This window comes from Candida parapsilosis, contig 006139, assembly GCF_000182765.1.
Source record: "Candida parapsilosis strain CDC317 annotated contig 006139".
Taxonomy (NCBI): domain Eukaryota; kingdom Fungi; phylum Ascomycota; class Pichiomycetes; order Serinales; family Debaryomycetaceae; genus Lodderomyces; species Lodderomyces parapsilosis.
In genome coordinates this window covers 727,012-754,588 of record NW_023503282.1, presented here as the reverse complement: position 1 = coordinate 754,588, position 27,577 = coordinate 727,012, and the positions used below count along the sequence as shown (strand labels likewise).

Below are 27,577 nucleotides of genomic sequence, written 5' to 3'. Positions count from 1 at the left end.
ACCATTGGTATATCGGTGGATAAATTTGTTCAATGTCCCAATTTCTCAAACACGATTATAGTGACACTGTCTTGTGTGATATAGGAACTATTTTCCTGAAACCACAACTCAACAGCTTCAAAAGCAGCTACATCTTCTAAATTGTTGTCATCACCAAGAAAGGATGTATTTGCTGTACAGACACACACGGGGATAACATTAACATTATCAAAAGTGATCTCTAATGCTGATACCGACCTTTCAGCTGTTCTAGACACTACTTCTTGGTTTCTCCAAAAACTCTGGGCCCATGCGATAAATTTCTCGATATCCAAGCACCCTTCCATCAGCCAAATGGCGCAACAATCTTGCAACCAAAAAGGTAATAATCCAATGGCACCTCTGTATCATACAATGAAATGGTTTCATCGCGGAACTTCAAAACTACATCAGTAATTCCGACACGTATTTGAAACATGGCATATAACGATGCCATGGTGTCAATTGGCTCTCTATATCTGGATACAATGGGAGATAATCAAAATCGAGTCTTTCAAGTTCAAAACGAATTCAATATGTTCAGTGGGTGGTACCACTCCTTTCTCCGTTGGACATGGCTATAATGAATTGAATTGAGGTGGAGCAGTAACTATTGGTAAAGTGGGCAAGCTAGAGTAAATATCTAGGAAGCTCAGGAAAACTAGTGGAAGCAAAAGGAGTTTTAGTAAAGATATATGTAAATGTGAATTATTCTACGATAATGAGGGTTCTTCTATTTGCGATGTACTAAATACAAAAACAAGCCTCTTGTGGCATTCCTTCCTTGCATTGATGTTTAAGAATGTCTCAAAACATAAATAACACGACACTACATTCGTTTACGAAGTTACATGACTTTCGCTGCAAAAAGCAAAAAACTTCAGCTAACTATATAAATTTATCAATGGTGATATTCACACCACTCTTTTTATCATACTCTTTTGAGCTATAATCACCTTCCTACTTCTTAATTTCATTACTTGTTTGCGTATCTTTGTCTTTATCAGAGTTCATTTACAGTTTAGCATTGACCACTCTATTCCATAACTAGCTTTTATTGAATATCATTCAAGACACTAATGGTCTTAGTGGCCAAGATATAGTACTGTAACGTAATCCAATTAATTCACATGGCAACTTAACCTTTAGCTTAGCTTGTAGTCTTTCACTATTGCCATACCTGCGTATATTGACATTGGCTTGACTTACAGCGTTTAGTTTGCAAATCTGCGGCTTCATTCTCTCTTCAAATTTTAATTCTACGCAACAAATCTACACAACCCAATAATCCCTTTCTCTCCACCAAAACAATGAAGACGAGTTTACTCACTATACCAAGTAAAAAGACCGAAGAGGTTTCATGGGTGAAACCACTCAACAATTACCTTCTCTCGATATATGGCAACACTTCCACTTATCAAACTGATATAAATTCATTTGAGAAATTGCGCCAGGATATCAGGGGCGTTCACGCCGACAACACTGGGTTGAGATTATATTTTAAATACTACAGCCAGTTGGAAGTATTGGATGTAAAGATTCAATTTACGACAATGAACCGATCTAAGAAGTTGGATTTTGTTTGGCATGATGCGTTTTCCCCTGATATTACTCATAGGCAAAATGCCTTGCCATTTGAAAAAGCCAATGTGCTATTCAACATTGGTGCATTGTTGACAAAATTTGCCATTACAAAGTACAATGAACTGCAAAGCAGCAATGGCGTTGCCACTGTAAAAGATTCCATTGTCATGTTACAACAAGCAGCTGGGGTTTATGAGTACTTGAATGAAAACTTCTTACATGCGCCTAGTGACGACTTGAGTCAGTCAACCATTAGATTTCTCAGCAAGTTGAGTTTGGCACAAGCACAGGAAGTTTTCACCTTGAATGCAATTACCAATGATTTGGACCAGCTGAAGAATTCATTGATTGCTAAATTGTGTAAATCAACCAGCTTGCAATACGAGGAGTGTTATAATATGATCAGCCAGGAGGAGAAAGAGAGCTTCAAGATTGTTGACGATTATGATGATCTTGTTAGTGATGATTTGGAAGGTCCTGGAGATGATGAAGAAGATTCGCGTTATGTCACAGTGCAATTGGATCCATCTTGGATCTCGATCATTTATTTCAAAATGCAATATTATAAATCATTGGCATTATACTTTCATGCGTTGCAATTGGAGGCAGGAAGAAAATATGGTGATGCAATTGGGTTCCTAAATCAGTCAAGTGTAGTATTGGAAAATATCAACCCACACGCAATGAAAACAATTTCTAAAGGGCATGGAAATGTGTATGATTTATTAGACAATTACAATTACCAAAAAGATGCAGTGGGAATTAAAACTGACGAATTGGTGAAAGACAATGATTTAATCTATCACGATTTGGTGAAAAAAGATGCCAATTGGAATCTGTTGTCACCATTGCAGGTTTCCAAAGTCGTACCATTGAATGATATCCCTCTTTTGAAGGAGGTTAACGAACAAGGATATCAAAATTTTTTGAGCAACGTTGTACCAATTAACATCCACGAATTATCAAGCTTCTACTCGGAAGAGAAATCGCAATTGTTGAGAAATGAGATTGATTACTATGAGGTTTCAAAAGAGGAAACTGAGTCGTTTTTGGAGTCTTTAAAGTTACCCAAGGCTTTGCATCAACTAAAGCATGCATTAAAGGCATCTGATGAAGATGAAATTCCCCATGATATCATGTCTAAAGTGAGGGAAATATCAAGCACCTACGCAAGAGATCAGGAGTTGGAGGAAGAAAATGTCAAATTGAGGCAAAAGATTTATGAAACTATATCAAAGTTTGACCAATATAGTCACCAAGATGAAGCAATCAATCTCAAACGCGCTCTTTACGAAGCATCCAACTCGGATAAAAAGATTGCTTCTTTGATTGATCGATCTTTTTATAAAGCATTATCAAAGGGGCCTAACGACAAGCAATTCCGTCAATTGTTTGAACCAGTTTCTTCTCATGAAGTGAGCTTAATTGACAAAGAGGACACTCAAGATCAACAAATCAAGACATTGGAGACCTTTTTGTACGACTTGGGCACCATCAAAACAAATAAAGCCAGCTTGATTGAAAAATTGAAAAAAGATATTCACTCAGATGACATTTCCAATATCTTGATGTTGAATGCAAAGCAAATGAGCAATAATGAAATCAAAAGTGTCATTTTCCCAGCAGAATTGAAAAAATTCCAACCGTTTGTTGATAAATTGGATAATTTGATTAACCAAGAGAAGTCGATACTTTCTGATGTGAAAACAGAGTGGGGTACGTTATTGAGTGATCCTGTGGTGAAACAATTGCAATCGCAAACTCAAGAAAAGGCACAATTATGGAGTGATAACATTGCCAAAATTGAATCATTTTACAAAAATTGGACCCAGTATCATGCAGGTTTGGCAAAGGGGAATACTTGGTACAGCAAACTCTTGACACATTGTGAAAGTATAGCAAATGCTAGTACTTTGAATCAGTCGATGAATTCACTAAAGTTGAATGATTACAACAACGCGCATAGCGCAGGTAGTTCCCACTCCACAGGACAGTGGAGTCAACCTTCGCACTCGCAACCGATGAATCCTCATTACAACCCCCCACCTATGCAACCGCAATTTTCTGGATTTGCACAACCTTTACAGCCTCGGGCGAGCAGTACTCAATATGCTAGCGCACCGCAACTACAACAACATCCTTCATACACCAGGCCGCCACAGTTGCCACCAAAGAATCCGAATGCACAAACCGGCACGTCTACATTCACTTCACAGCTGACCGCCTCAACAGAGGATTACAAAGTGCCACCCTGGCAGCATGCCAACAAGAGTTCTGATTCCAAAACCGGGCTCATCTATGATCAACCATCAACTTACGATCCCAACATGTATGATTTTTTTAGCAAGTAGGTGAAATAAAATGTTTTGAACCCCTTTGGGATTCTTTCGCGCAATTAATTGTCCAAATCGGGCAATAAATAAACAACGAAAAACAGTCGTGTACAAAAGGTCACGTCAAGAAAAAAATTGTCTAAACGCCTGAAAAAAGTGATTTGATTACTATTAATAGAAGAACTCATCATCCAAAGGCTGAGTCAAAGCAAGGCTTACCACAACATCGAAGATCCACCCAACTAACAGGTTTCTACAAACACTCGCTCATAAACACATCCCTCGTTTATACACCTTCACCGTTTCTCCGCCCACATCGTTTTCTCAATGAAGGCTATTTACGTTTTATTTTTAACACTACTAAGTGTAACCTTAGCTGCTGATGTTGTCAGTTGTAACGCAACTCAGCACTGTCCAGAAGATTCGCCATGTTGTTCTCAATTCGGAGAGTGTGGTACTGGTGCTTATTGTTTAGGTGGTTGTGACATAAGATACTCATACAACCTCACAGCTTGTATGCCTATGCCAAGAATGGACGACTATTCAAAGACATTTGATTCCAAAAGTGCGGTAAAAGAGATTGAACTTGCCAATGAGTACTTGGGTAATGCTACTGAGGCAGACTGGGTATACACAGGTTGGATAGATTACTACAATAGCTCATTATTGTTGCAAATGCCTAACCACACCACCGGTACAGTTCTTTCATCAACAAAATACTTGTGGTATGGTAAGGTCTCCGCTAAGATGAAAACTTCTCATGGTGGAGGTGTTGTCACTGCATTCATTTTGTTTTCTGATGTTCAGGATGAAATTGATTACGAGTTCGTTGGGTACAATTTGCAAGCTGCTGAATCAAATTTCTATGCCCAGGGAATCTTAAATTATACCAATTCCAAGAATGCTACAGTTAATGATACTTTTGAGTACTACCATTTGTACGAAATGGATTGGCATGAGGATCACATCACTTGGTCAATTGATAACAAAGCCGTTCGTACATTGAATAGAAATGAAACTTGGAATGAAACCACAAAGAGACATGACTTTCCACAAACTCCTTCAAGAATCCAGTTTTCATTGTGGCCCGGTGGTGACTCCTCCAATGGTGTTGGTACCATTGAATGGGCCGGTGGTGAAATTGATTGGAATGCCGAAGATATCAAAAAATACGGATATTTTTATGCCCATATTAAGGAGATTGATGTTGAAGTTTACGACTTACCAGGAAATGTAAGTCTTTCGAGTAATTCATCCAATTCCGATGATTATCATGCATTTTTGTACGATAGCACTGATGGTGATGAATCAAATATTTATTTAACAAACAAGAAAACTTGGTTGGGTAACGATGATGCTACTGGGTTTGATCCAGATAATGATAGAGACACACAAAATGAAAATGAAACTACCACCATTGTGAAGACCAGTGGCTCATCAACCATTACCAGTGTTCAAACTTCGACAAAAAGAGTTTCAGCCAACGCACCAGCGCAAAACACAGCAGCGGCAAACAAAGCCACTGCAACTCAGGATTCAACCACCACTGATTACGATCCAAGTGCTGGAGTCGGTGGGTTTGTGCAAAACTCAAAAGAGACTTCCTCTGGGGATTCCTCAAGCAGTGGTGGAGCTGCAGGGTTGACCTATGAAGTTGGCAAAGAGAGTATTTTCTTTGCGATTGCGTTGGGATTTGTATCATATTTTGTATAGTAACATAGAGGTATGCAACAACTTTGAAAGTAACTCTATGGACTTGTAGATCCTCCTCACTTGGTAGTGCCAAAAGTATGCGTGTCCAATATTATTTTTCAATTGTTTTGTCGAAATTTTTCTTCGTCGGAAAACAAAATAACTAGAATAGAGTAATCACATCTTGTCATTGCATACCCACCATGAAGATGTTGACTAAATTCGAGTCCAAGTCATCAAGGGCTAAAGGGGTGGCTTTCCATCCTAAAAGACCTTGGTGCTTGGTTTCCTTACATTCATCCACTATTCAGTTATGGGACTACAGAATGGGTACCTTGATTGATCGTTTTGAGGATCATGTGGGTCCAGTGAGAACGGTCAATTTTCATCCGACTCAACCATTGTTTGTTTCTGGAGGTGACGACTATTCCATCAAAGTTTGGTCCTTAAATACGAGAAAGTGTATATTCACCTTGAATGGACATTTGGATTATGTTCGTGGAGTTTCATTTCATCATGACTTGCCATGGATTTTGTCCTGTTCTGATGATCAGACTATTAGGATTTGGAATTGGCAAAATAGACAAGAGATTGCTTGTTTAACTGGTCATAATCATTATGTCATGAGTGCTCAATTCCACCCAAGTGAAGATTTAATTGTTTCAGCAAGTTTGGATCAAACTGTGCGTGTGTGGGATATTTCTGGATTGAGAAAAAAGCATTCGGCTCCTACTTCAACAAGATCATTTGAAGATCAACTTCAAAGAAACCAATTGCCTCAACAGGATATCTTTGGAAATATTAATGCCATTGTCAAGTATGTGTTGGAGGGTCATGACAAAGGTGTCAATTATGCCGCTTTTCATCCTACTTTACCATTGATTGTGTCTGCTGGAGATGATAGGTTGGTTAAATTGTGGAGAATGAGTGATACTAAAGCTTGGGAAGTTGATACATGTAGAGGTCACACTGGTAATGTATTGAGTGCTATTTTCCACCCACATCAGGATCTCATTTTGTCGGTTTCTGACGACAAGACAATTAGAGTTTGGGATTTAAATAAGCGTGTTCCCATTAAACAATTTAGAAGAGAACACGATCGTTTTTGGTTAATTGCTAGTCACCCTAGCATTAATCTTTTTGCCGCTTGCCATGATTCGGGAGTAATGGTTTTCAAATTGGAAAGAGAAAGACCTGCTCATGCTCTTTTCCAAAACAGATTGTTTTACATCAATGCTGAAAAGCAAGTGCAAGCATTTGATTTCCAAAAGCAAGAAAGCTCATTGCCAATGTTGTCCTTGAAAAAAATTGGTAAAACATGGTCGTTTATGAGAAGTTTGGCTTATAATCACACCGACAATTCCATATTGGTTGTTCATGGAGAAGGAGATAATTCAAACTATGCCTTAATTACGTTGCCCAAACACGCTACTGGTGCCATTGAACCTACCGATATCAGACAAGGAGAAGGTAACTTTGCCACGTTCATTTCACGTAATAGGTTTGTAGTGTTTATCAAAGGGTCAAAGACATTACATGTCAAAGATTTGAGCAATAATGTCACCAAAACAATTCAATTGGACCTGTCAGTTAATGACGTATTGCCAGGTGGTCCAGGACGTGTGTTGTTGGTTAAAGCACACTCAGTGATCAACTATGATGTTCAACAAAAGAAGGAATTATCCGAGCTCAGTGTGAACAATGTCAAATATGTGAGCTGGTCCAATGATGGTCAATACTTAGCCCTCTTGTCCAAGCATACAATCACCATTGCTACTAAGGATTTGGAATTGATTACTTCAATGCATGAAACCATTAGAATCAAGAGTGCGTCATGGGACGATTCTGGTGTATTGTTGTACTCAACATTGAACCATATTAAGTACACCTTGTTGAATGGTGATAATGGAATCATCAAGACATTGGAAAACACCGTGTACATTACCAAAGTTACTGGAAACTTGGTTTACTGTTTGAACCGTTCTGGGCAAGTTGATGTAATCAAGATTGATCCAACTGAATACCGATTCAAGCGTGCTTTGGTGAACAGAAACTTTGGCGAAGTTTTAAGAATCATCAAGAACTCCACTTTGGTGGGACAAAACATTATTGGATATTTGCAAAAAAAGGGGTTCCCAGAAGTTGCTTTACATTTTGTTCAAGATCCGGAAACGAGATTTGAGTTGGCTTTGGAATGTAGCAATTTACAAGTTGCTTTAGAGCAGGCCAAGATTTTAAACAGTAACCAGGTCTGGGAGAAATTGGGTGAAGAAGCATTGTTGCAGGGAAATATCGATATTGTTGAATTTGTTTATCAACAATTGCACTTGTTTGATAAATTGGCATTCTTGTACTTGTTCAAAGGGGACACCGAAAGATTAAACAAGATGACCACTATTGCTGAACATAGAGGTGATGCTTCTGCTGTTGTGCAAAACACCTTGTACAGTAATGATGTTAAAAAGAGATGCGACGTGTACATCAAAAGCGGCATGTTGCCATTGGCATACACTTTGGCCAAATCCAACAATTTGAATGACTATGCTGCGCAGATTTTGGAAGATGCTGGAGTTTCTGAGAAGGATGTTGAGTTGCCCGAGTTGGGCGATGCTGTGCCACTCCCACAACCAATTGCTGAGCCAGTTACAAATTGGCCATTGAAGGAGTCGTCATTGTCATACTTTGAAACTGCGTTACTTACTGGTAAAGTTGAGAATTTGTCACTTGAAGATGATGTTGCTAAGGAAGTTACCACAAATGCAAATGACGTTAGCTTACAGTATGATGAAGAAGTTGAAGATGGCGAGGAAGAAGGTGATGCATGGGATATTGATGAAGAGTTGGACATTGGAGATGATGATGATGACGATGGCATTATTGGAGAGGATTCAACTGCAACTGTTGCAACCGCGGCCACCCTGGAGAATGAAATTGGCGATTGGCTACGTAATGCCAAAACTCCTGCAACTTATGTTGCCGCTGGTGCTTTAGGACAAGCAGCATTATTGTTGAACAAACAAGTTGGTGTATCCAATTTTGAGCCATTGCGTCAACGATTTTTGCAAGTGTATGGTGCTTCGAAATTGTACTTACCGGGCGTGACTGATTTACCAGCAATGAAGACTTATATAAGAGAAGATACCGATGAAGAGGATCCCAAAAAGTTTAGACCAATTGTTCCCGGATACGATACCTTGGAAGAACAATTACAATTGGCATTCAAGAAATTCAAAGCCAATAATCTTGAAGATGCAATTAAGACTTTCAGATCGGTCATTTACACAATCACAGTGTTGAATGTAGATGATGAAGCAGCCGAGACCAAGTGTCAAGAAGTGTTGGTGTTGTGTCGCGAGTATATTCTTGGTTTATCAATTGAACTAGCACGTCGTGCCTTACCACCAACCGATGTGAAGCGTAATTTGGAATTGGCATCTTATTTCACCAAGGTTCAATTACAACCAGCCCATAAGTTAAATGCATTGAATGTGGCCATGACCCAATCATTCAAGAATAAGAATTTCGCTAGTGCATCTTATTTTGCTGAAGAGTTTTTGAAGATATCCAGTACCGGGCCCAGAGCTGAACAAGCCATGAAATTGAAGGCTAAAGCTGATGCTGTTGCTAGTGATTCAGTTGAGATTGATTTTGATCCATTTGCTGAGTTTACCATTTGTTGTGGTAGTTTTACACCTATTTACAATGGTGAGCCTAGTGTGACTGAAGCATTAGTAGGTGCTACTTACAAATCACAGTTTAAAGGTTCGGTTTGTAAGATTACTGAAGTTACAACTGTTGGAGTGCCAGCTTCTGGATTACGTATAAGAACATAGGGGATAAAATAGTCAAAAAAAAAGTTGTGTAGGGCTTGGAGAGTAGTGGCAATACCGAGTTTCAATGTACTTAGTGCTGTAGATATAGATTACTTTAGAAGCGTCATTGCTCGTCTAAGAAGCCACGCCAAATTGGTGGCTTCATTAATAATGGGCCAAGATTAGCTCGGCCGAATGCAAACGGTCACCTTTTCATCTAAATTTTGCTACCAATAAAAATAAAAAATAACAATCGTCACGTTAATATGTCCCATTGGAGTGGTGTATATGCAAGGACTAAATCTCTTTATGGTGTGACTGGCGGACAGACACGTAGGAAAGACTGAAGAGGAGATGTCTAACGAAAAGAGTTGAGTATTATAATTATGGTTTGATATCTGGACACAAAGAGTTTGGATCTAAGAAAAAGGTACATCTTGTACCAAATAAAAATAATATTTCATTGATGACATGAAGTTTGTAAATAATACGCCATTTCCAAAAGTCAGCTGTTGCAACCCAAAGGAGAATACTTTGTAAATTGGGCGGGAGACAAGGTGTAGGTATTTGTCATTGGTTTAGTATGATTAGGTTACGAAGAGAGGTAAAAAGGGAAGTGGGGGTTGATTGCGTAAGTGTAACTTGAAACGCTGAAATATAAAACGTTTTGTTGGGTGGGTATAAAAACATGCACGTGATTCTTTTCCTCATACAAGTGGCTTAATGGATTCCATTTACCGCTCTCATAATTGGTTACCACAAACACTTACTCCAGTGATCTTCACATACGAGTTAGTGTTTTGATTAGCTACCTCGTACTTTTGGGTTCAAGAGGTGGTACTTCGCTTAAACATGAAAGCATTGCGTAGATATTTTAAAGCATGAAAAACAAAAATGCAACACTAATTAACACCTTGAGCTAAGTGAAATTTGTTTTTATTTTTTTTTTTTTTTTTTTAGTCCAATCTGCATCAACATACAAAAAAAAAAAAAAAAAAAAATCACATAATCAACAACAGAGGCATGAAAACAATAACAATATACACAAAGAACGGAAGGGTTTTTACTTAACATATATTTCTACAAAAGCGCCTCCCCTTTCACTTTGTAGAATACGTAGTTCTTTTTCTCTATTTTTTTTTTTTTTGGTATTTTTTCATCAGACTTCACTTATCTTTCTGTTCTTCCAAAGGTTTACGACTCTTTTGGGCTAGAAAAGAAAGATCTATAGAATACCGCAATCGAGTTGGTAAGATCTTTGATCTACTACTCATCGACAGAACCCAAAAACCTCATATCTAGAGCAATCGCTGATTATATTCACTCGCCACACAAGCACATACATAATCTCACATATCGCCAATGAAGGGATTGACGCTATTTGGAACAAGGCTGCCATATCTTAAATACGTGGCGGTTGTATTGACGGTATTGGTGATATATACCCTTACTCATGGTGCTACACTGTATACCAATATCAACCAAAATGTACAACAACAACAGAAGCAGCAACTGACGCTGCAACAAGAAGTTGCTAGAGACCAGGCGGCGGGTGCTGAAAAGGTTCAAGTTCCCGAAGAACTAAAACATGAAGCAGCAGCAAAACCAAAAGCTAGTTTAGAAGATATCAAAAAATTTCAAGAAGAATTGATGCAAGGTAAAAAAGGTGAATCAGCAGTGGGGGATTTGCTTAGTGATGAAGAAAGAAAAGCTGCCGTTGCTGAAGTTAAAGAATGGGCTCAAGCTCAAAAAGAGGCAAAACAAGAAAACCTTGATCAAAAATCCGCCCTAAAGCCCCAGGAAAAGCAAGAGGGTAGTCAAAAGCAGTCACAAGCTACTCCCAATGAGAAGGTGAGTGCCACGTTTGTGACGCTAGCCAGAAACCAAGAGCTTTACGACTTGATCAAATCGATTCGAGTAGTTGAAGATCGATTCAATCGCAAGTACAACTACGATTGGGTTTTCCTCAATGATGAAGAATTTACGCAAGAGTTTAAAGATTTAACCACAGCAATCGTTTCCGGTAAAACCAAATATGGGAAAATCCCCAAAGAGCATTGGTCGTACCCTGACTGGATCGATTTAGAAAGAGCAGCAGCATCACGTAAAAAAATGAAGGAGGATAAAATTATTTATGGGGATTCCGAATCTTATAGACACATGTGTCGATTTGAACTGGGGTTTTTTTGGAGAAACCCATTGTTGGATGAATATGAATGGTATTGGCGTGTTGAGCCTGGTATTGAGATCAATTGTGATTTAAACTATGACTTGTTTAAATATATGCAAGATAATGATAAAGTGTATGGATTCACCATTTCAATCCATGAGTTTGAGAAAACGATACCTACATTGTGGCAGCATACAAAAGATTTTATTGAAAAAAACAAGCAATATGTGGCTGAGGATAATTTTCTTGATTTTATTAGTGATGATGGTGGGAAAACTTACAACTTGTGTCATTTCTGGTCCAATTTTGAAATTGCCAATTTGAAATTCTGGAGAAGTGAGGCCTATAGGAAATATTTTGAATATTTGGACGCTACGGGTGGGTTTTTCTACGAAAGGTGGGGTGATGCACCGGTACATTCAATTGCGGCAGCATTGTTTTTACCTAAATCCAAGATCCATTATTTTGAAGATGTTGGATATAGACATCATGTGTATGGACAATGTCCGTTGAATGCTCAATTCAGATATGAACACAAGTGTTCGTGTGATCCTAATGGTGATTTTACATTTAGAGGTTATTCTTGTGGTAAGAAATATTTTGACACGATGGGGTTGACAAAACCTGTTGAATGGCAACAGTATCAATAAAGAGGGGTTTTAGGGGGAAGAAGGAAAGAAAGGAAAAGTAGGGTACAGTGGTGTGTATAGTCTAGACGGTTTAATCAAGGAATCAAAATATAGATTCAACTTTGAAGCGAAGGGTTTCAACACGAAATCGGGAAAAAAAAAGAAAAAAAAAAAAGAAAAAAGGGTGGGGTGAGGGGACCTCTAGTCCTCTAGTGACGTCTTTTTGGTGACCAGGTAATGGCTCTCCCAATGCCTTTACCCTCGAAAGTTAATATCAATAAACTTCTTTAGAGTCGTTTATTTAAAATCTGACTAAAAATGAAAATTGTGATATGATTTTTTTTTTTTCTATTCTCAGAGACAGGAGATGGATGGATGGTATCAAGGAACTTTAGAAAAAAAAAAAACCAAAAAAAAAAAAAAAAAAAAAAAAAGGGTAAGCTTCCTTCAAGGAAAAGGGTTTAGTTTAGTTTAGTCTTTTTCCTTTTTTTTCTTTCAGCTCTACCTCGATATCTTTTAGTCAATATCTTTGCGTAGAGTAAGATAGTACGATCTTTTGATAAATCGGCTAATCAAAAGGTTTGCTTAGGATTAGATATAATGGGGTCATGTTTAACTAGAAAGCTTATCTTCAATCAATGTCTAAGTTAGCTAACTTATAGCTTCCCCCGTTTAATGTACCCACCTTTCTCTTTCTTTTCTTTAATGTCGGTTATCCAAGTTGGGAACTTCGTGAAATGTATACAATACATCATTACTTACTTGCCGTCTTTTAGAGTGCACTGGTATATTATTTGTGCATTTATACACTACTTTTTCGTGTAGACTTTTTGTGTAATTACAGTTTTCCAATATGAACACGTCACAAACAAGAAATTACGAAAACAAAAAAAGAGAAAAACACGCGACGTGACTCGACACCTTGCGACACTGCACTTACACGACACAACCACCCCTTCCTATACTGCTCTATATACGATGATTGTAACGGTTTACAAAGTAATCATTTGTATAGCATAACTGTGCTATACTGCAATCCGAAACTCAAAGCGTATCAAACCCCTTTTTTAGCTGTACTCTTTCTTTTTACTTTTCTCTTCTGTTCGCAAATATCGCTCTATATATATATATATATATATATATATATATATCGCTATATATAACTTTACTTGTGTAGCAAGGCTTAAATAAGAGTATACGTAACCAAACTTTAACTCCCTCCTTTCCCCTCTCCTCCACTCCACTCCCCAAGAACAAGAACAAGAACAAGAACAAAAACAAAAAGAAGGACACGTACTTGTTGGAAAGATGTACTGAAGACCACAATACTATTTGCATTATGTATTGTGCACCCAACCCAAAAGAATAGGAAAAAAAAAAAAAAAAGAGACCCTTTTTCTGCCTCTATGTCTCTTGCGTAGGGTAGGTAGAAGAGTTGTGTACTACATGTTTATAGTTAAGATGCACAATCTAAAAATGGGTTTGGGTGGACTCAGTGGAGCAAACGCACAGGGCAATGAAGAAAGAGAGAGAGAGAAATAAAAAAATAAAAAATAAAAAAATAAAAAAAAAAAGAAGCAGAAGGGAGGAAGGGAGGAAGGGAGAAAACGAAAGCATTCGACTGGGGGGCTGAGTGAAATGAAATGAAGTGAAGTGAAGTTCATATGAAGCGAGTAGGAAAGATAGATAGCTTAAACGTATATCTTATATACTCCTCATCCCTGTGATTCCCAAGTAAGTAGAAACAGTCCACCCATATTGACTTTTGTAGGGTATTCTGCGTATTCTGCGTATTTTGGTAAAAATGTGTAGCATCAACTAAATTACTCAATACACATTGATTTCCCAAACACAAAAACGCACCACCAACGAACAAAGCAAAAACGAAGAAGAAGAAGAAGAAGAAAAAAAATTGGGTAACAAACTCAAAATCTCAAAAACCCAAGAAAGACAAGAAAGACAAGGAGACACAGAAGGATTTACACACATACGAAGTATACTTAAAGCATCCCACTTTTCAAACTAAACGAAAATAAAAATAAAAAAAAACCTCATCTTCCCAGTTCCTTTTTCTTTCCTACTCAGTTTGAAGAACAACAGGCGTGGCTCAATCGATCTTTTCGTCATGTCTTCAACTAGATCCAACGCCCGTTTAATCCGATTTGGGATCTTTGCTTTGGTGTTGATTGGATGTGGGTTTATACTCACCAAAGGTACATCATTCCAACCATCATTGCCAGTAAAACTACAACAATCACTGTCACAACAGTTTAACAAACAAGTGCCTTCCTCGCAGCAGAAAGGCGGTGCTTCTGGTTCTACACAGAATATTGAGCTTCCCTATACTCCTAAAGAAATGGGCCCATTAGCTAAAGCCCATATTGGAGGTGACGGCTCACCAGAATACATTCCTCAAAACAACATCAATCCAGCTACTTACTCCCCTGAAATGGACAAGGTTAAAGCTACATTTGTCTCATTGGCACGTAACCGAGACTTGTACTCGTTATTGGATTCTATCAGACAAGTGGAGGACCGATTCAACAAAAAGTATCACTACGATTGGGTTTTCCTTAATGAAGTTGAGTTTAGTGATGAATTCAAAACCACAGTTTCTGAAGCGGTTAGTGGTGTTGCCAAGTTTGGATTAATCCCCAAAGAACATTGGTCATACCCCGATTGGATTGATCAAGAAAAAGCAGCATTGGTTAGAGAACAAATGAGGGAGAAAAAAATCATTTATGGTCATTCTGAATCTTATAGACACATGTGTCGTTTTGAGTCGGGTTTCTTTTGGAGACAGGATGTGTTGAAAGATTATGAATATTATTGGAGAGTTGAACCAGATATCAAAATCTTTTGTGATATCGATTATGATGTTTTCAAATGGATGAAGGATAATGACAAGAGCTATAGCTTTACCGTTTCTTTACCAGAGTATAAGGAAACCATCCCCACACTATGGGAAACCACCAAGCAATTTATTGAAAAACACCCCAATTACTTGGCCCAAAACAATTTAATGGATTGGTTGAGTGATGACAAGGGCAATACTTACAATGGATGTCACTTTTGGTCTAATTTTGAAATTGCTCGTTTAGACTTCTGGAGAAGTGAAGCATACAAGCAATATTTTGAACATTTGGATAAAGCCGGTGGGTTTTTTTATGAACGATGGGGTGATGCACCAGTACACTCAATTGCCGCAGCATTGTTTTTACCTAGAGAAAAGATTCATTTCTTTGAAGATTTGGGATATTTTCATGTTCCATTCAATAATTGTCCTGTTGATCAAAGAGTTAGAGCTGAACGTAATTGTATCTGTGATCCAAATAAAGATTTCACTTGGAGAGGTTATTCTTGTGTGGGCAAGTATTATAATGTCAATAATTTCAAAAGACAAAAGAATTGGGAACAGTTTACTGCCTAGATGAAGGGGAGAGAGAGGGGAAGTGACTTGAGATGTGGCCGTGGCTTACTTTTGGTTCAAGTCGCACCCACCGAGGTGACAAACATTGAAGTGCTTTGACTAAAATGCAAAAGACGTTGGGGCGGGCTCTATTCCCGAAAGGACTCGGGTATGTCCTTGAATGTACATTACACTAGTTTTGAATAAACCAAGTATCTAACACCTAGTAATTATTTCTCTCAATACGATATTTGGATACGTAGACAATTCACAAGTGTCGTTGTTTTCATTTGCACGTGATACAATTCGGCTTCTGCACGTGTCTGCCTTTTGGCTTTTAAAAGTTTTGTTTTTGCTTAACGAGATAATAAACAACTTGTTGTTTCAAAAATGTTAACAAGCATAATTTTTTTCCCTCAAAAAGTGCTCGTGGTAAAAAGAGTTGATGATGGGTAAGTTCAGAGTGTGGCCCATCGTTTCTCGCAATAATAAAAGTCCAATTGTCATTTCTTGAACTGTTTTACATTCCGTTCCAATTTTTTGGGCGTCAATTTTGATATTTTGATTTGCAAAAACTAGGAGGTTCCTCAATGATGAGGTACAAACTTAGATTTGAGCCACAAGATTAAGCTTTTTCTATCCTCAAGATTGTACTTGCTATTATCTTACAATTGTGGTTATACAATTACACTCTATTCTCGAATAAAGTACATGTACAAATGCGTGATGGGTATGTTGTGTTGTTGTTGTTGTGAGAGTGGAGTTAAGATTTTCATTTGAAACAAGTTGCAAATGACACAAAATTGTCCTAAATGGGAAACATAAAACAAGTATCCCTTACTCTATTCAAAAAAATATATCATCAGACATCAGTCTATCTACTTTCTTCTTCTTCTGTAGATTCTATTTTGCAAAGTTTCCTTTCGAAAGGCAAGTACTATGACTACACGCCACTACTTCTTGATTTGCGTACCTTCTTCACAAACAAACGTATAATCTACTATATTTACATCAAAAGGTTCAAATCCTACCCATAGTTCCCTTTTTCAATTGCAAACCACAACAGTTTAAAGTTTTATACTTTTTGGCTCCTACATTTCCATCCATACTACATCCTTGCAAACACCCATAAAGAGACTACAAGAAAGTCATTTTTTGGAATTGTTATTATTTTCAGAAGTTTCATCATCATCCATCACTCACTGTTTTAGCATCTCCCTTTGGGTTATCTCAAGAAACATACTTCTTACACTAGTGATACTGCTGCCATTACTACTACTACTCATCACTCACCATCTATTAATAGTATCATAACACGTTTCCACAGTTGTTGTTGTGTGACTGTGTCATAAAGGAACTTGACAGTGTTTTGAAAGTCGCGTCTTCGAACCGCAGAAAAATTTATTGCACCATTATTTAATACAAGAGAATGTTTAGTCAAGTGGATATCCGTAACAGCACTAGTAACAACAACAACTGTTCTAACAGTACCACTGATACTACTACTACTACTACTACTACTGCTGCTGCTGTTGCCACTTCCACTGCCACTGCTACTGCCACTACCACTGCTTCTGTCCCACCTGCATCTACCAGTCCGACCACATCTACTCCAAACGCATCCTCCTTGGAAACTTCTCGACTGATTTTAATGTCATCAATTATTTCACCACGATCCACCACAACGGAAGAGCAACATCAGCAACCACAACCAACAGATATGTCGAACGAGAAAACAACCTCCAACAAGATATCACCACCTGCACTGACCCTACCCAAACCGCAGACGCTATTGCAACAACAACAACAACATTCTCCAACTAAACCACAAACTTTGGTGCATCCACCTGAGCCAAGGCTTGCATCGTCTCCAAACTATAAACGCAAGACGCCGACTGCTACGTCCCCCTTGAATGTTAGTCCTGCGACTAGTTGTAGATCCACTACTAGTACAACAAGCACAACGAGCACTTGCAACAGTGCTGTCATTTCACAGCCACCAAAACGTCACAAACCCCTGAACTTGAACTTGAACTTGAACTTGAACTTGAACTTGAGTGCGCCTAATAAAAATGCTGCTGACATGGCATTAAGAATTGTAAGTCCTGTACTACCGGCTTTGGACGATGAGATGAAGTCTACTATCAAGTTATCACAAAAGATTCAACAACAACAACGGTACTTGATTGCCAGTAGACAAGGATTAGATTTAGACCAAGACAGGTTTGATGATAGCGGTGATACATATGTTGATGAAGATGCCCCTATGGATAAAAAGACATCAGCCACATTTTCGAAAAGTCATAGTACTTCGCCTACTACTACTGATTCGGGTCAACCAACTGGTGAAAGACATGCAGCTGATCATCAAACGCCGCTTTCACAACTTGAGAATAAAGAAAATGCAACTACTCCAACATCGGCAACCACAACCACGAAATCACCAGTGTATGCACTAGATGATTCAGATATAACCAGACTTTCTAGTTTGAAGAACAGGAGAATGAAGCGGAGAAATGTTCCGGCTCCACTAAACATTGGAGCTTCATCAAATACAAACACCAACAATCTTAACAACCTGTCGAAACCCAAACTGCATGTTGCTCCATTATCTATTCGTTCTGCTCCAATTAGATCAGCACCACTACGTCCTACTCTCAACTTGAGGCCTAGAGGGGGCGGAGGGACAGCGGGAGCTGGGGCAGCAGGATTTGTGGTTGGAAACCCCGGTAAACCAGTTGACATACATCATTTACCACCTATAGCATCTTCTGCGTACCGTACTCCAATGTATCCTTCGTCGTTGCAAAGTCAACAACAACAACAGCAACAACAACAGCAACAACAACAGCAACAACAGCAACAACAGCAACAACAGCAACAGCAACAGCAACAGCAACAGCCGTACTATTACTTGGCTCCACCTAGAACAGCGCGATGGAGTAGTAACAATGCGCCACCACCAATGTCATATGCATTAAGACAAGGACGTCCACTCTCACAACAACATCACCAACAACAGGTAATACCCCAAAGCTCTCTCCCACGAGGCGTACGATTAGTGCCAGCACCTAGTGCAGTAGTGGCACAACAAATCCCCATGCGATACTTGCCAATTGTCCCACCGTCATCAACAATGCTCAATTTCCAACAAAGACAATATCAGCAACAACAACAACAACAACAACAAATGCAAACACAATCACAAAGGGATAGAAACTCCACTGTTGGTGCTGGAAGTAGTGGTGGTTATGGAAACCCACGACATGGTGCTACTGTAACTGATGTGTTTAGTGACAATTTTCAAAAAGTTGCACCATTTCAATCACAACCATTATCTTCGCAAGTTGAGTTTTTCAAACGTGTTGATGCCAATGTACCGATAATTCAGGGAGATGTACAGTCAAGTGATAAAATTGTCGAGAATGACGGAGGTGCTGCTGTTGACGGCGATGATGTAGATTATGTTGATGATGATGACAAAGCACCAGTGTCCCAAGATGAGATTGAAGAGATGCAACAAAAGTATGCTTCTAGTAGAACCGTGGTTCCTCAGTATGTCCCCAGTTACCGTCAACAACAACAACAACAGATACCTCAACAATACTCTTCACAGATGATGATGATGCCAATCATGGCTCCTCCTCCTTCATCTTCCATCCCTAATGGATGTAATTCGTCATCACCACTAAATGGAGCCCTGAGCGGCGGTGAAGTCTTTGGCAGTATTAATTTTATGAATGAAAGTATATTCAATTTCAGGATATTTGAACGCAAGAATAAATCAGGAGACAAGGACCAAAAGAATGAGGAAAATGGAGCTCAAGCTGACTACGATGCTGAGAAACATGCATTGTCTAGCTCTTCTTCTTCTTCTTCTTCGTCTGCGGCATCGGCGTCGAGTATGGATGAACGCAGTGAGAAATTGAAGTCACCTGAAGTTTGTGAGTCCAAACAGGATCTGGATGAAGCTGTGAAGAACGAAATGCCAAAACAACAAGGTATAAAAGGGGGAGACTACAAGGATACTAGCGGTGTTGAAAAAGAGCAAGTGGCTGAAGCAAATGACAATGCCGATGACAATGACAATGACAATGACGAAAATGAAGATGAATCAATGGAGCACGATAGCGATATTCAACCCAAATCAAATGAGATTGATCAAGATTGGTTACATTATGAAAAGGAAAAGTTTATGAAGATTTGTGAAACTTGTTGGGATGAATTTGTAAAGTCAAGAAATTCACAATCATGAAAAACATAAAAATGAAGAGAAAGTATTTCTTTCTTAGTTTTTGACGGAAAAAAAGTTCGTTTTGGTTTTACTTATTGGATTCAGTTTGTATAACTTTGTAATATGACATTAGCAAATGTAAAGTGCATGGTTAACCTCTATACAAGCTCATTGACAAAACCTCTCAAATTTTGATTGTCGTCAATTGTTTTTTGCCATTGAATGTGCGACATTAAAAAGGTCTTTTTTTTATTGTGAGTGGTGACAAATTTGAGAAAAAAGACCTCTGTCTGTAACAGAGCTCAAAGACTTTGAAACACGCCACTGTTTTCTACAACACACATACTCACAAGTACATGTTCAACGGTGCAGTGACGTTTAGACTTCTAAGTAGGTCGTGTATATCACGATCTACTAGAATAATAAGACCAGTGGGTCACGGTGAAACATTGACTCGTTTGATTACACCACGACTGTTTTCAACGATGCCTCGCCGTTCATTGCATCAATCGTGGATCAACTTGAACAAGCAATTACGCGACGACAAGAATGAGGATGATTTAGAGAAAACTAGACGGGAATACGAAGCCAAGTTGAACAAGAACTCTGAAAATAAAGAGGAATCAAAGCCACAGGTGGGAGAGGAATCCAATGAAAAGAATAAAGAGAAGGAAGAAGAGAAACCCAAAGAAAAGAGTAAAGATAAGGAAGAGGAAGAGCAAATACGAGAGGAGTTGAGAAGGAAGTTTATGGAGAAACATCCTGGTGCAGAACCTAAAGATTTCAAGATTTACAAGATTGAATGGAAACAAATTGCCAATGTAATGTTTCTTACAACTGCATCATTATTGCTTTGGCTCTACATTATTTCATCAATGCAAGATCAAAGAGGACAACAAGAATTATCAATGCAAAGCTTTATAACCAATTACTTGGAAAAGGGGCTAGTGACAAAATTAACCGTCGTTAACAAGTATGTTGTTGAAGCTCTGTTAATTCCTGGTGCCGTTAGCAGTGCTACTTTTACCAAACCCGACGGATCGCCAGCTGTACTGTTTACTATTGGATCAATAGAGTATTTTGAAGATGAGATTAATAAAGTTCAAGATAGGTTGGCAATACCTATGGATGAGAGAATACCAATTGTTTATGAAGAAAAAGGATCGTGGATGAGTTATATCTTACCCATTTTACCAACTGTCTTGTTGATTGGTGGGTTGTATTATTTAACAATGAGACGTATGCCAGGGGGTGGCGGTTCTGGTGGTCCAGGCGGTGGTGCCGGTGGTGGTCCAGGTGGTATCTTCAAGATTGGTAAATCAAAAGCCAAGTTATTTAACCAAGAAACCGACGTCAAGATCAAATTTAAAGATGTTGCTGGATGCGACGAATCGAAGGAAGAGATTATGGAATTTGTCAAGTTTTTGCAAGACCCCAAAAAGTATGAGAAATTGGGTGCCAAGATCCCTCGTGGTGCAATTTTGTCGGGGCCTCCTGGTACAGGTAAGACCTTGTTGGCAAAAGCAACTGCTGGTGAAGCAGGTGTACCTTTTCTCAGTGTTTCCGGATCGGAATTTGTTGAGATGTTTGTTGGTGTTGGTGCATCGCGTGTACGTGATTTATTCAAAACGGCAAGGGATATGGCCCCAGCAATCATTTTTGTTGATGAGATTGATGCTATTGGTAAAGAAAGAGGTAATGGTCGTATGGGTGGCAATGATGAGCGTGAAAACACCTTGAATCAATTATTGGTTGAAATGGACGGGTTTGATACTACTGATCATGTTGTTGTTTTGGCCGGTACCAATCGTCCTGACATTTTGGATAAGGCATTATTGAGACCAGGTAGATTTGATAGACATATTTCCATTGATGTTCCTGATGTCGAAGGTAGGAAAGAAATTTTCAAAGTGCATTTGAACAAGTTGAAATTGCAAGCAGTTGAAGATATCGATATTAAACAAAAAGATGTTGATTTTGCCAAATTTCAACAATTGAAAAACAATGCTATTGAGCAATTGGCTGGAAGATTGGCTGCTTTGACCCCTGGTTTTGCCGGTGCTGATATTGCCAATTGTGCCAATGAAGGAGCTTTGATTGCTGCTAGGGAAAATGCTCTGGCTGTTGATGTGCACCATTTTGAACAAGCTATTGAACGAGTTGTTGCTGGATTGGAAAAGAAATCAAGAATTTTGGCACCCGAGGAAAAAAAGACTGTTGCTTATCATGAAGCTGGGCATGCCATTTGTGGATGGTTTTTAGAGTATGCTGACCCATTGGTTAAGGTATCCATCATCCCTCGTGGACAAGGTGCTTTAGGATACGCCCAGTATTTACCAAAAGATCAATACCTCACCTCGGAAGAACAATTTAAACATCGAATGATTATGACTCTTGGTGGAAGAGTTAGCGAAGAGTTACATTTCGATACTGTAACCAGTGGTGCATCTGATGATTTCAAAAAGATTACCCAAATGGCCCAACAAATGATTTTGAACTTGGGAATGTCGGATAAACTTGGTCAAATTTGCTATGATACTGGTGATAATGGCAATGGGTTTAAAGTGCACAATAATTACTCTGAGGAAACTGCTCGAGTAATCGATCAAGAAGTGAAACGATTAATTGATGAAGCATACGTGGCTTGTCATAAGTTGTTGAAGGAGAAGATTGATTTGGTTGATCAAGTGGCTGAAGAGTTGTTCAAGAAGGAAGTGTTGACGAGGGAGGATATGATTAGAATCTGTGGCAAGAGACCATTTTTGGAAAGAAATGATGCGTTTGATAAGTATATTCAAGGCCAGGATGCATTCAAAGGTAGACCCAAAACTACTGATGATGCTCCACCTGCTGCACCAGCATAAATGATATCATGTTGTGAACAGTGGAAAGTACATATCATTACATCTTGAGCTTTGATGACGGATGATTTCTTTTTCTTGTATAGTCTTGTATATAAAGTATAAATTACATTTTTACTAAACCATTTTGTCATTGAAAGAGCCCTTTAATTGATTCCTAGCCATCTCCATCATGAGGACGAACTGGCTTTTTTGTAGCAAATCGATCCTTTTGAGCGTGAGAAGTCAAGACTCTGATGTCCTTGAGCAAAAGCTATATAATTGTGTGATTTTTGGGATTAGACGATGGTGGATTGTGATTTTGACTTGCAATTGAGGTTGAATCTCGCGTACTGTTGTTGCTACTTGCATCATCCAGAAATGCAGTCAGTGTTCTCACTTCCACAATCTCAATATCACTATCATCGTCACGATCATCAGCGTCAGCGGCACTTGATCCATTGTGGCCCTTTGCGGCATCAACATCATTCAGTTCACTTCTCCTCTTGTCATCCCGTGTATGTTCAATTTGACAATGACCAGCATCGATTAAATGATTGCGCCATTCTTCATACCCGCCATCAGTCATATATCCACACCCCAAGATGGGACAAAAGATAATCTGCGTTTGGCAATTACATTCCCCACGTTGTTGATGTTTGATCAAGTCTTCAAAATGTAAGAAAAACATTTGACATGGTGAAGTGTCACCCTTATTGACTAATTTGCCACATTTATAAACACTAGTTGCGGAAACGGGGATTTCGAATCGCAAGGGGAACTCATTGAGCAAGGTTCTTTTCTCGGATGGGGTAACTTGTCTCTCTACATCTTCTGCAGTTGCCATCGAGTCGCGTCTAGTGTCCAACTCCACTGGGTATCCCAATTGGTAAAGTATATCTGAATGATGCTTGATTAGGTGTGATGCGTACATCTTTCGATTCATTGTACAGAATGAGCAGCCGGTAACACAACAATTGAAAATCTTGAGTGTCAGTAACGATGCAGGAGAAGGCAGAATATTTCCCATAAAATAGTATGGTTCTTCGACAATGCTAATTTGCTCTTCAAATGATTCACATGATGCTCTATTAGTTAATGGTGGCAACGTCTGCAATTTTAGCAAACTCAATACATTTTTATCGAGGTGCTTGTCATCGTTTTTAGCTGGAGAATTCAATGGCAGCGACTGATCAAGAAATGGCGAAGGTTCAATTTCGTCTCGTTCTCGCTGATCTTGATTGTGAACCTTATTTGGTTTGGGCAGGGAATGCTCCAAAAACAAATGACTAAGGTTGTGAATGGAGTTGTCGTTGTCACTGGAGTCGTTTCTACTTTGCTGGAAACGCTTCGATTTCACTTTCGATGGCTGTGGTTTGTGTTTCATTGGAATCAAGCCAAACTCAATTCCCGATCTCTTCTTCATTGGCAGGCTCGCTCTTTTGTTTTCTGACGGTAAGTCTGGCTCTGGCGTGGATCGTGAAAGCGGACCCTCATCCAAGCCCAATCTAGGCGCATTCAATATAGATGAACTAAATTGGCTAAAATAATTTCCCTTCCGCAGCAGCAGCAGCAGCAGCAGCACCGCCTCCTGTCTCTCTTCATTATCAGAGCTTTCCTCTTCGTTGTCTCCCTCGGAACCGTCACTAGACTCTTCATACAGCTCATCTTCCTCAACTGTATTGTCAGCTTCGCTTCCATTATCGACTGAATAGTCACTAGACATATTGGTTTCAGTCTCGCTATACTCGGAATTGGAGATCTCAGAATCTTGTTGAATGAATATTTTGCGCTTCTTGGTGGGTGATTCGTCAGTATCAACTCCAATGGGGACTTGTCCTTTAGTGGGAGATACATGACGCAAGGAATCTGCGCTCGTTAAAACTGAGTTGCTACTCGATTTCAGTGGTGATGGGATCCTCATGCGTCTCATGTTTCTTTCTCGTTCTTTTTTAATAGCAGCTTTTTCGTCAAGTTGTTTCCGTAGTCTATTTCGAACAGTTGCATTATCATGTCTTGTATCCTCGTGTTGTTTCCACAATTTGAAAGTGGTTAGCCGTCGTCTTCTTTTGCCATCATCATCGCCACTCCGAAGTCGATGCAAATGGCCATTGTTGGTGATAATGTCTCCAGTCACCAAATCAATCTCATCACTTTCACGTTCATCATTTATATTCAGGTACTTTGATATTATCCCCGTCCATTTGTTTTCAAATCGGCGTAAACTTTCCTTCTCTAATCGCTTCAATTTGGCATGAAAAAGCCCCTTATCTGATGATTCTTCAATGAGTTGTTCGATATTTCGTGTTGCTTCTTCTGGGTATTTTTCATCCTGATCGAGCTCTTCATCGGTTGATATTTCAATCAGAACCTCTTCTTCTTTTGGAGTGTAGTACTGGTTAGGCCGTAGCGATGGTGGGTATAATGTAAGCTGGAACGGTACAGGTGGCCGAGGTTGATTCGTTGCCTGTAGACTGTCTGATTGCTTTGATGGTGACATAGGGTTACGCCAGTCGGTGTTAAGAGTAAAATATCTTGTGGTTTTTGTCATATGGAAAAACGCAATTTTCGGGAATCCAAAACGCGTAAAAGCTCAAAGTACGGCGAGAGATCATTGGCGTCAAAGCACTGGGAACTAAACTTGACTCGCCTATGAAATGGAACCACGTGAGTAATGCATTACTCTTATATCAACTATGTGAAACGATTGGTCTATATTCAAGCTATATACAAAGATTGCGTAATTTTTCCTATCCCCTAATCTCACTTCACTTCTGGATTATCGACAGTTGATGTTCTCTGATTGTTCTTGTTCTTTTCCCAACAGGCTCTGAATGCTTGCATTTCTTTCAAACATTTTCTCCAATCACCAGTATCGGCATGACATAGTTGTAAGTTCAAATTTTCTTGGTGGCAGCCTGTATCCATAATTCTTTTGTCCCACTCGTCAGGCTCATCATCATCAACATCATCGGCCACATTGTTGGACATGGAGTTGTTTATTAGTGTATTGCTAGGTTTCATTTGTGATGCTTGTTGGGTGATGCAGAAGGATTAAGGTGGATTGAATTGGATTTTTAATTGAGCAAATTCTATTCTATAACCCAATTATCGCTACCAAGGTGCCAAATATCACCGCCGCCACCGCCACCACTACCACCACCACCACCAGGACCTTTCCATACATAAGTCGTCTATTGTATCATATCTAATGATAGTCTAAATATTATCTACAAATTAGCCTTCTTGCACTTTAAAATCCAAATCCACCTTTGGAATAAGCCATTGGTTTGATATCAGGATGCGGACTAGCTTTAAATGTCTCTTTAGTCAAAGTCCAAGGACAATTATCATCATCCAATTTTCTATACCCTTCGCCATCATCCTTTTCTGGATCATATGCCTCGTTCTCAGTAAAGTGAACCACACCTCCTAAGTTACCAGTAGAATCACAATAATCGGGTGCACTAAACACGGTGATTAATCTCCCCTTTTGTTCTTCTTCAACACCACTCATTCTTACTTCATGTGATCGCAACACTTTTCGTATCTTGTTTGAAAGGCAGAATCGTTCAGTTATATCAGGTCCAAACTGCATTCCAATACCACGTTTTGAGGGTGATCGTCCATTTTCTTCTTGTGGGTCAGTCCATAAGAGCTCCATGGCCACTCCTTCTTTTGGTGGTTGTGTCGATCCATTCTTGGGGAATCGGTTCAAAGATTTGATGTCTTGTAATGTCACTTTATCGTCAGAGAATAATCCTCCATGCATACACAAGTACTCTCGATTGATTAAAGTGGCCAAAGGCAATGCTCCGAACGATTCAGTAAATGCATCGAAAATTTTCTTGGAATACTTGGCCTCACATTCATCAGTAAATCCATATGTTTTGTTCATGTCACTTGTTTCATGATTACCACGATTGATAAAAATTGATTTTGGATAAAGAATCTTCAATACGTACAAATATAATGCCACTTCACAAGACCATGAACCACGATCAACAAAATCACCATTGAATAAGTAGATATGATCTTTTGAAACATAGCCGAATTTTTGAAACAAATTTAACACATCGTAAAATTGTCCATGCGTGTCACCCACAACGGTCAATTTCAGGCCACCATGGATCTCATCCTTGTTATCGGGAGCTTTCAATTTGGAATGATTGATGGAAATTTCAGTCATTGTTTGCTCCTTTTCCAATATCTCATGAACCTTGGAAATAATGGCAAACACATGCTTTTTAGGTAACTTGCCTCCTTTTTTGAACAATTGAATCATATATTTGAGATAATTCTCATCCAATCCTTCAATATTCACCACAACCTTTTCCTTTTGATTCTTATCTCTGGTTTTGGTTGTGGATATTTGCAATTCAGGTCCCTCCCACGATTTTTCCACTTGAATTCCTTCATAATCAATGGTGTTCAATATGGAAATATGATCTGCACCAGCAATGGCCTTTTCAAAAGCTTGTCTTTTCAAGTAGTTGGTACACTGTTTGTAATTTTCCAAAGTCAAGGCGTCGTTTGGCAACTTTTTCAATATAATTTGAAAATTTTGTTGAGCCTTCTTGTGTTGTAATATTGCCATTTGAGCAACACCTTTCCTGTAATAAGCTTTGAGAAAGTTTGGGTTCACAGCAAGAGCAGAATCACAATCTTGAATGGCCAAACCGTAATTTTCCATCTTGATATGTACTTGAGCTCTATTGGAGTAAAACACAGCATTGGTTGGATCAAGCTCAATGGCTTTGGTGTACAGGTTGACAGCTTCATCAAACTTGTGTTCTTTCAAGTATTGATTCCCTTCATCTTTGACCTTAATGGCCTCTTCTTTGCTTTGGGTCATT

The 27,577-nt window shown here is 39.0% G+C and overlaps 10 protein-coding genes across 10 annotated transcripts; 7 read left to right on the top strand and 3 right to left on the bottom strand. All coding sequences in view use genetic code 12, as the record gives it.

Annotated features, from left to right (window-relative positions):
- Nucleotides 1–1,571: 1,571 nt before the first annotated feature.
- On the top strand, nt 1,572–3,953 carry BRO1 (Bro1p; the record flags this gene model as incomplete). Its single annotated transcript, XM_036810752.1, has 1 exon — nt 1,572–3,953. One exon carries the CDS (start codon nt 1,572–1,574, stop codon nt 3,951–3,953), a length of 2,382 nt encoding a protein of 793 aa, XP_036667258.1.
- Nucleotides 3,954–4,262: 309 nt separating this feature from the next.
- Nucleotides 4,263–5,648, top strand: UTR2 (Utr2p; the record flags this gene model as incomplete). The annotated part of the gene is made up of 1 exon (XM_036810751.1): nt 4,263–5,648. One exon carries the CDS (start codon nt 4,263–4,265, stop codon nt 5,646–5,648), a length of 1,386 nt encoding a protein of 461 aa, XP_036667257.1.
- Nucleotides 5,649–5,836: 188 nt separating this feature from the next.
- CPAR2_503180 (coatomer subunit alpha) lies at nt 5,837–9,460 on the top strand (the record flags this gene model as incomplete). Its single annotated transcript, XM_036810750.1, has 1 exon — nt 5,837–9,460. The coding sequence occupies one exon, from the start codon at nt 5,837–5,839 to the stop codon at nt 9,458–9,460; it is 3,624 nt and encodes a 1,207-aa protein (XP_036667256.1).
- Nucleotides 9,461–10,801: 1,341 nt separating this feature from the next.
- Nucleotides 10,802–12,259, top strand: MNT2 (alpha-1,2-mannosyltransferase KRE2; the record flags this gene model as incomplete). Its single annotated transcript, XM_036810749.1, has 1 exon — nt 10,802–12,259. The coding sequence occupies one exon, from the start codon at nt 10,802–10,804 to the stop codon at nt 12,257–12,259; it is 1,458 nt and encodes a 485-aa protein (XP_036667255.1).
- Nucleotides 12,260–14,363: 2,104 nt separating this feature from the next.
- MNT1 (alpha-1,2-mannosyltransferase KTR1) lies at nt 14,364–15,668 on the top strand (the record flags this gene model as incomplete). The annotated part of the gene is made up of 1 exon (XM_036810748.1): nt 14,364–15,668. One exon carries the CDS (start codon nt 14,364–14,366, stop codon nt 15,666–15,668), a length of 1,305 nt encoding a protein of 434 aa, XP_036667254.1.
- Nucleotides 15,669–17,076: 1,408 nt separating this feature from the next.
- CPAR2_503150 (uncharacterized protein) lies at nt 17,077–19,902 on the top strand (the record flags this gene model as incomplete). The annotated part of the gene is made up of 1 exon (XM_036810747.1): nt 17,077–19,902. One exon carries the CDS (start codon nt 17,077–17,079, stop codon nt 19,900–19,902), a length of 2,826 nt encoding a protein of 941 aa, XP_036667253.1.
- Nucleotides 19,903–20,237: 335 nt separating this feature from the next.
- Nucleotides 20,238–22,745, top strand: AFG3 (AAA family ATPase; the record flags this gene model as incomplete). The annotated part of the gene is made up of 1 exon (XM_036810746.1): nt 20,238–22,745. The coding sequence occupies one exon, from the start codon at nt 20,238–20,240 to the stop codon at nt 22,743–22,745; it is 2,508 nt and encodes an 835-aa protein (XP_036667252.1).
- Nucleotides 22,746–22,995: 250 nt separating this feature from the next.
- On the bottom strand, nt 22,996–25,221 carry CPAR2_503130 (uncharacterized protein; the record flags this gene model as incomplete). The annotated part of the gene is made up of 1 exon (XM_036810744.1): nt 22,996–25,221. The coding sequence occupies one exon, from the start codon at nt 25,219–25,221 to the stop codon at nt 22,996–22,998; it is 2,226 nt and encodes a 741-aa protein (XP_036667251.1).
- Nucleotides 25,222–25,484: 263 nt separating this feature from the next.
- On the bottom strand, nt 25,485–25,712 carry CPAR2_503120 (uncharacterized protein; the record flags this gene model as incomplete). The annotated part of the gene is made up of 1 exon (XM_036810743.1): nt 25,485–25,712. One exon carries the CDS (start codon nt 25,710–25,712, stop codon nt 25,485–25,487), a length of 228 nt encoding a protein of 75 aa, XP_036667250.1.
- Nucleotides 25,713–25,974: 262 nt separating this feature from the next.
- Nucleotides 25,975–27,576, bottom strand: PPT1 (protein serine/threonine phosphatase; the record flags this gene model as incomplete). The annotated part of the gene is made up of 1 exon (XM_036810742.1): nt 25,975–27,576. The coding sequence occupies one exon, from the start codon at nt 27,574–27,576 to the stop codon at nt 25,975–25,977; it is 1,602 nt and encodes a 533-aa protein (XP_036667249.1).
- Nucleotide 27,577: the final 1 nt, after the last annotated feature.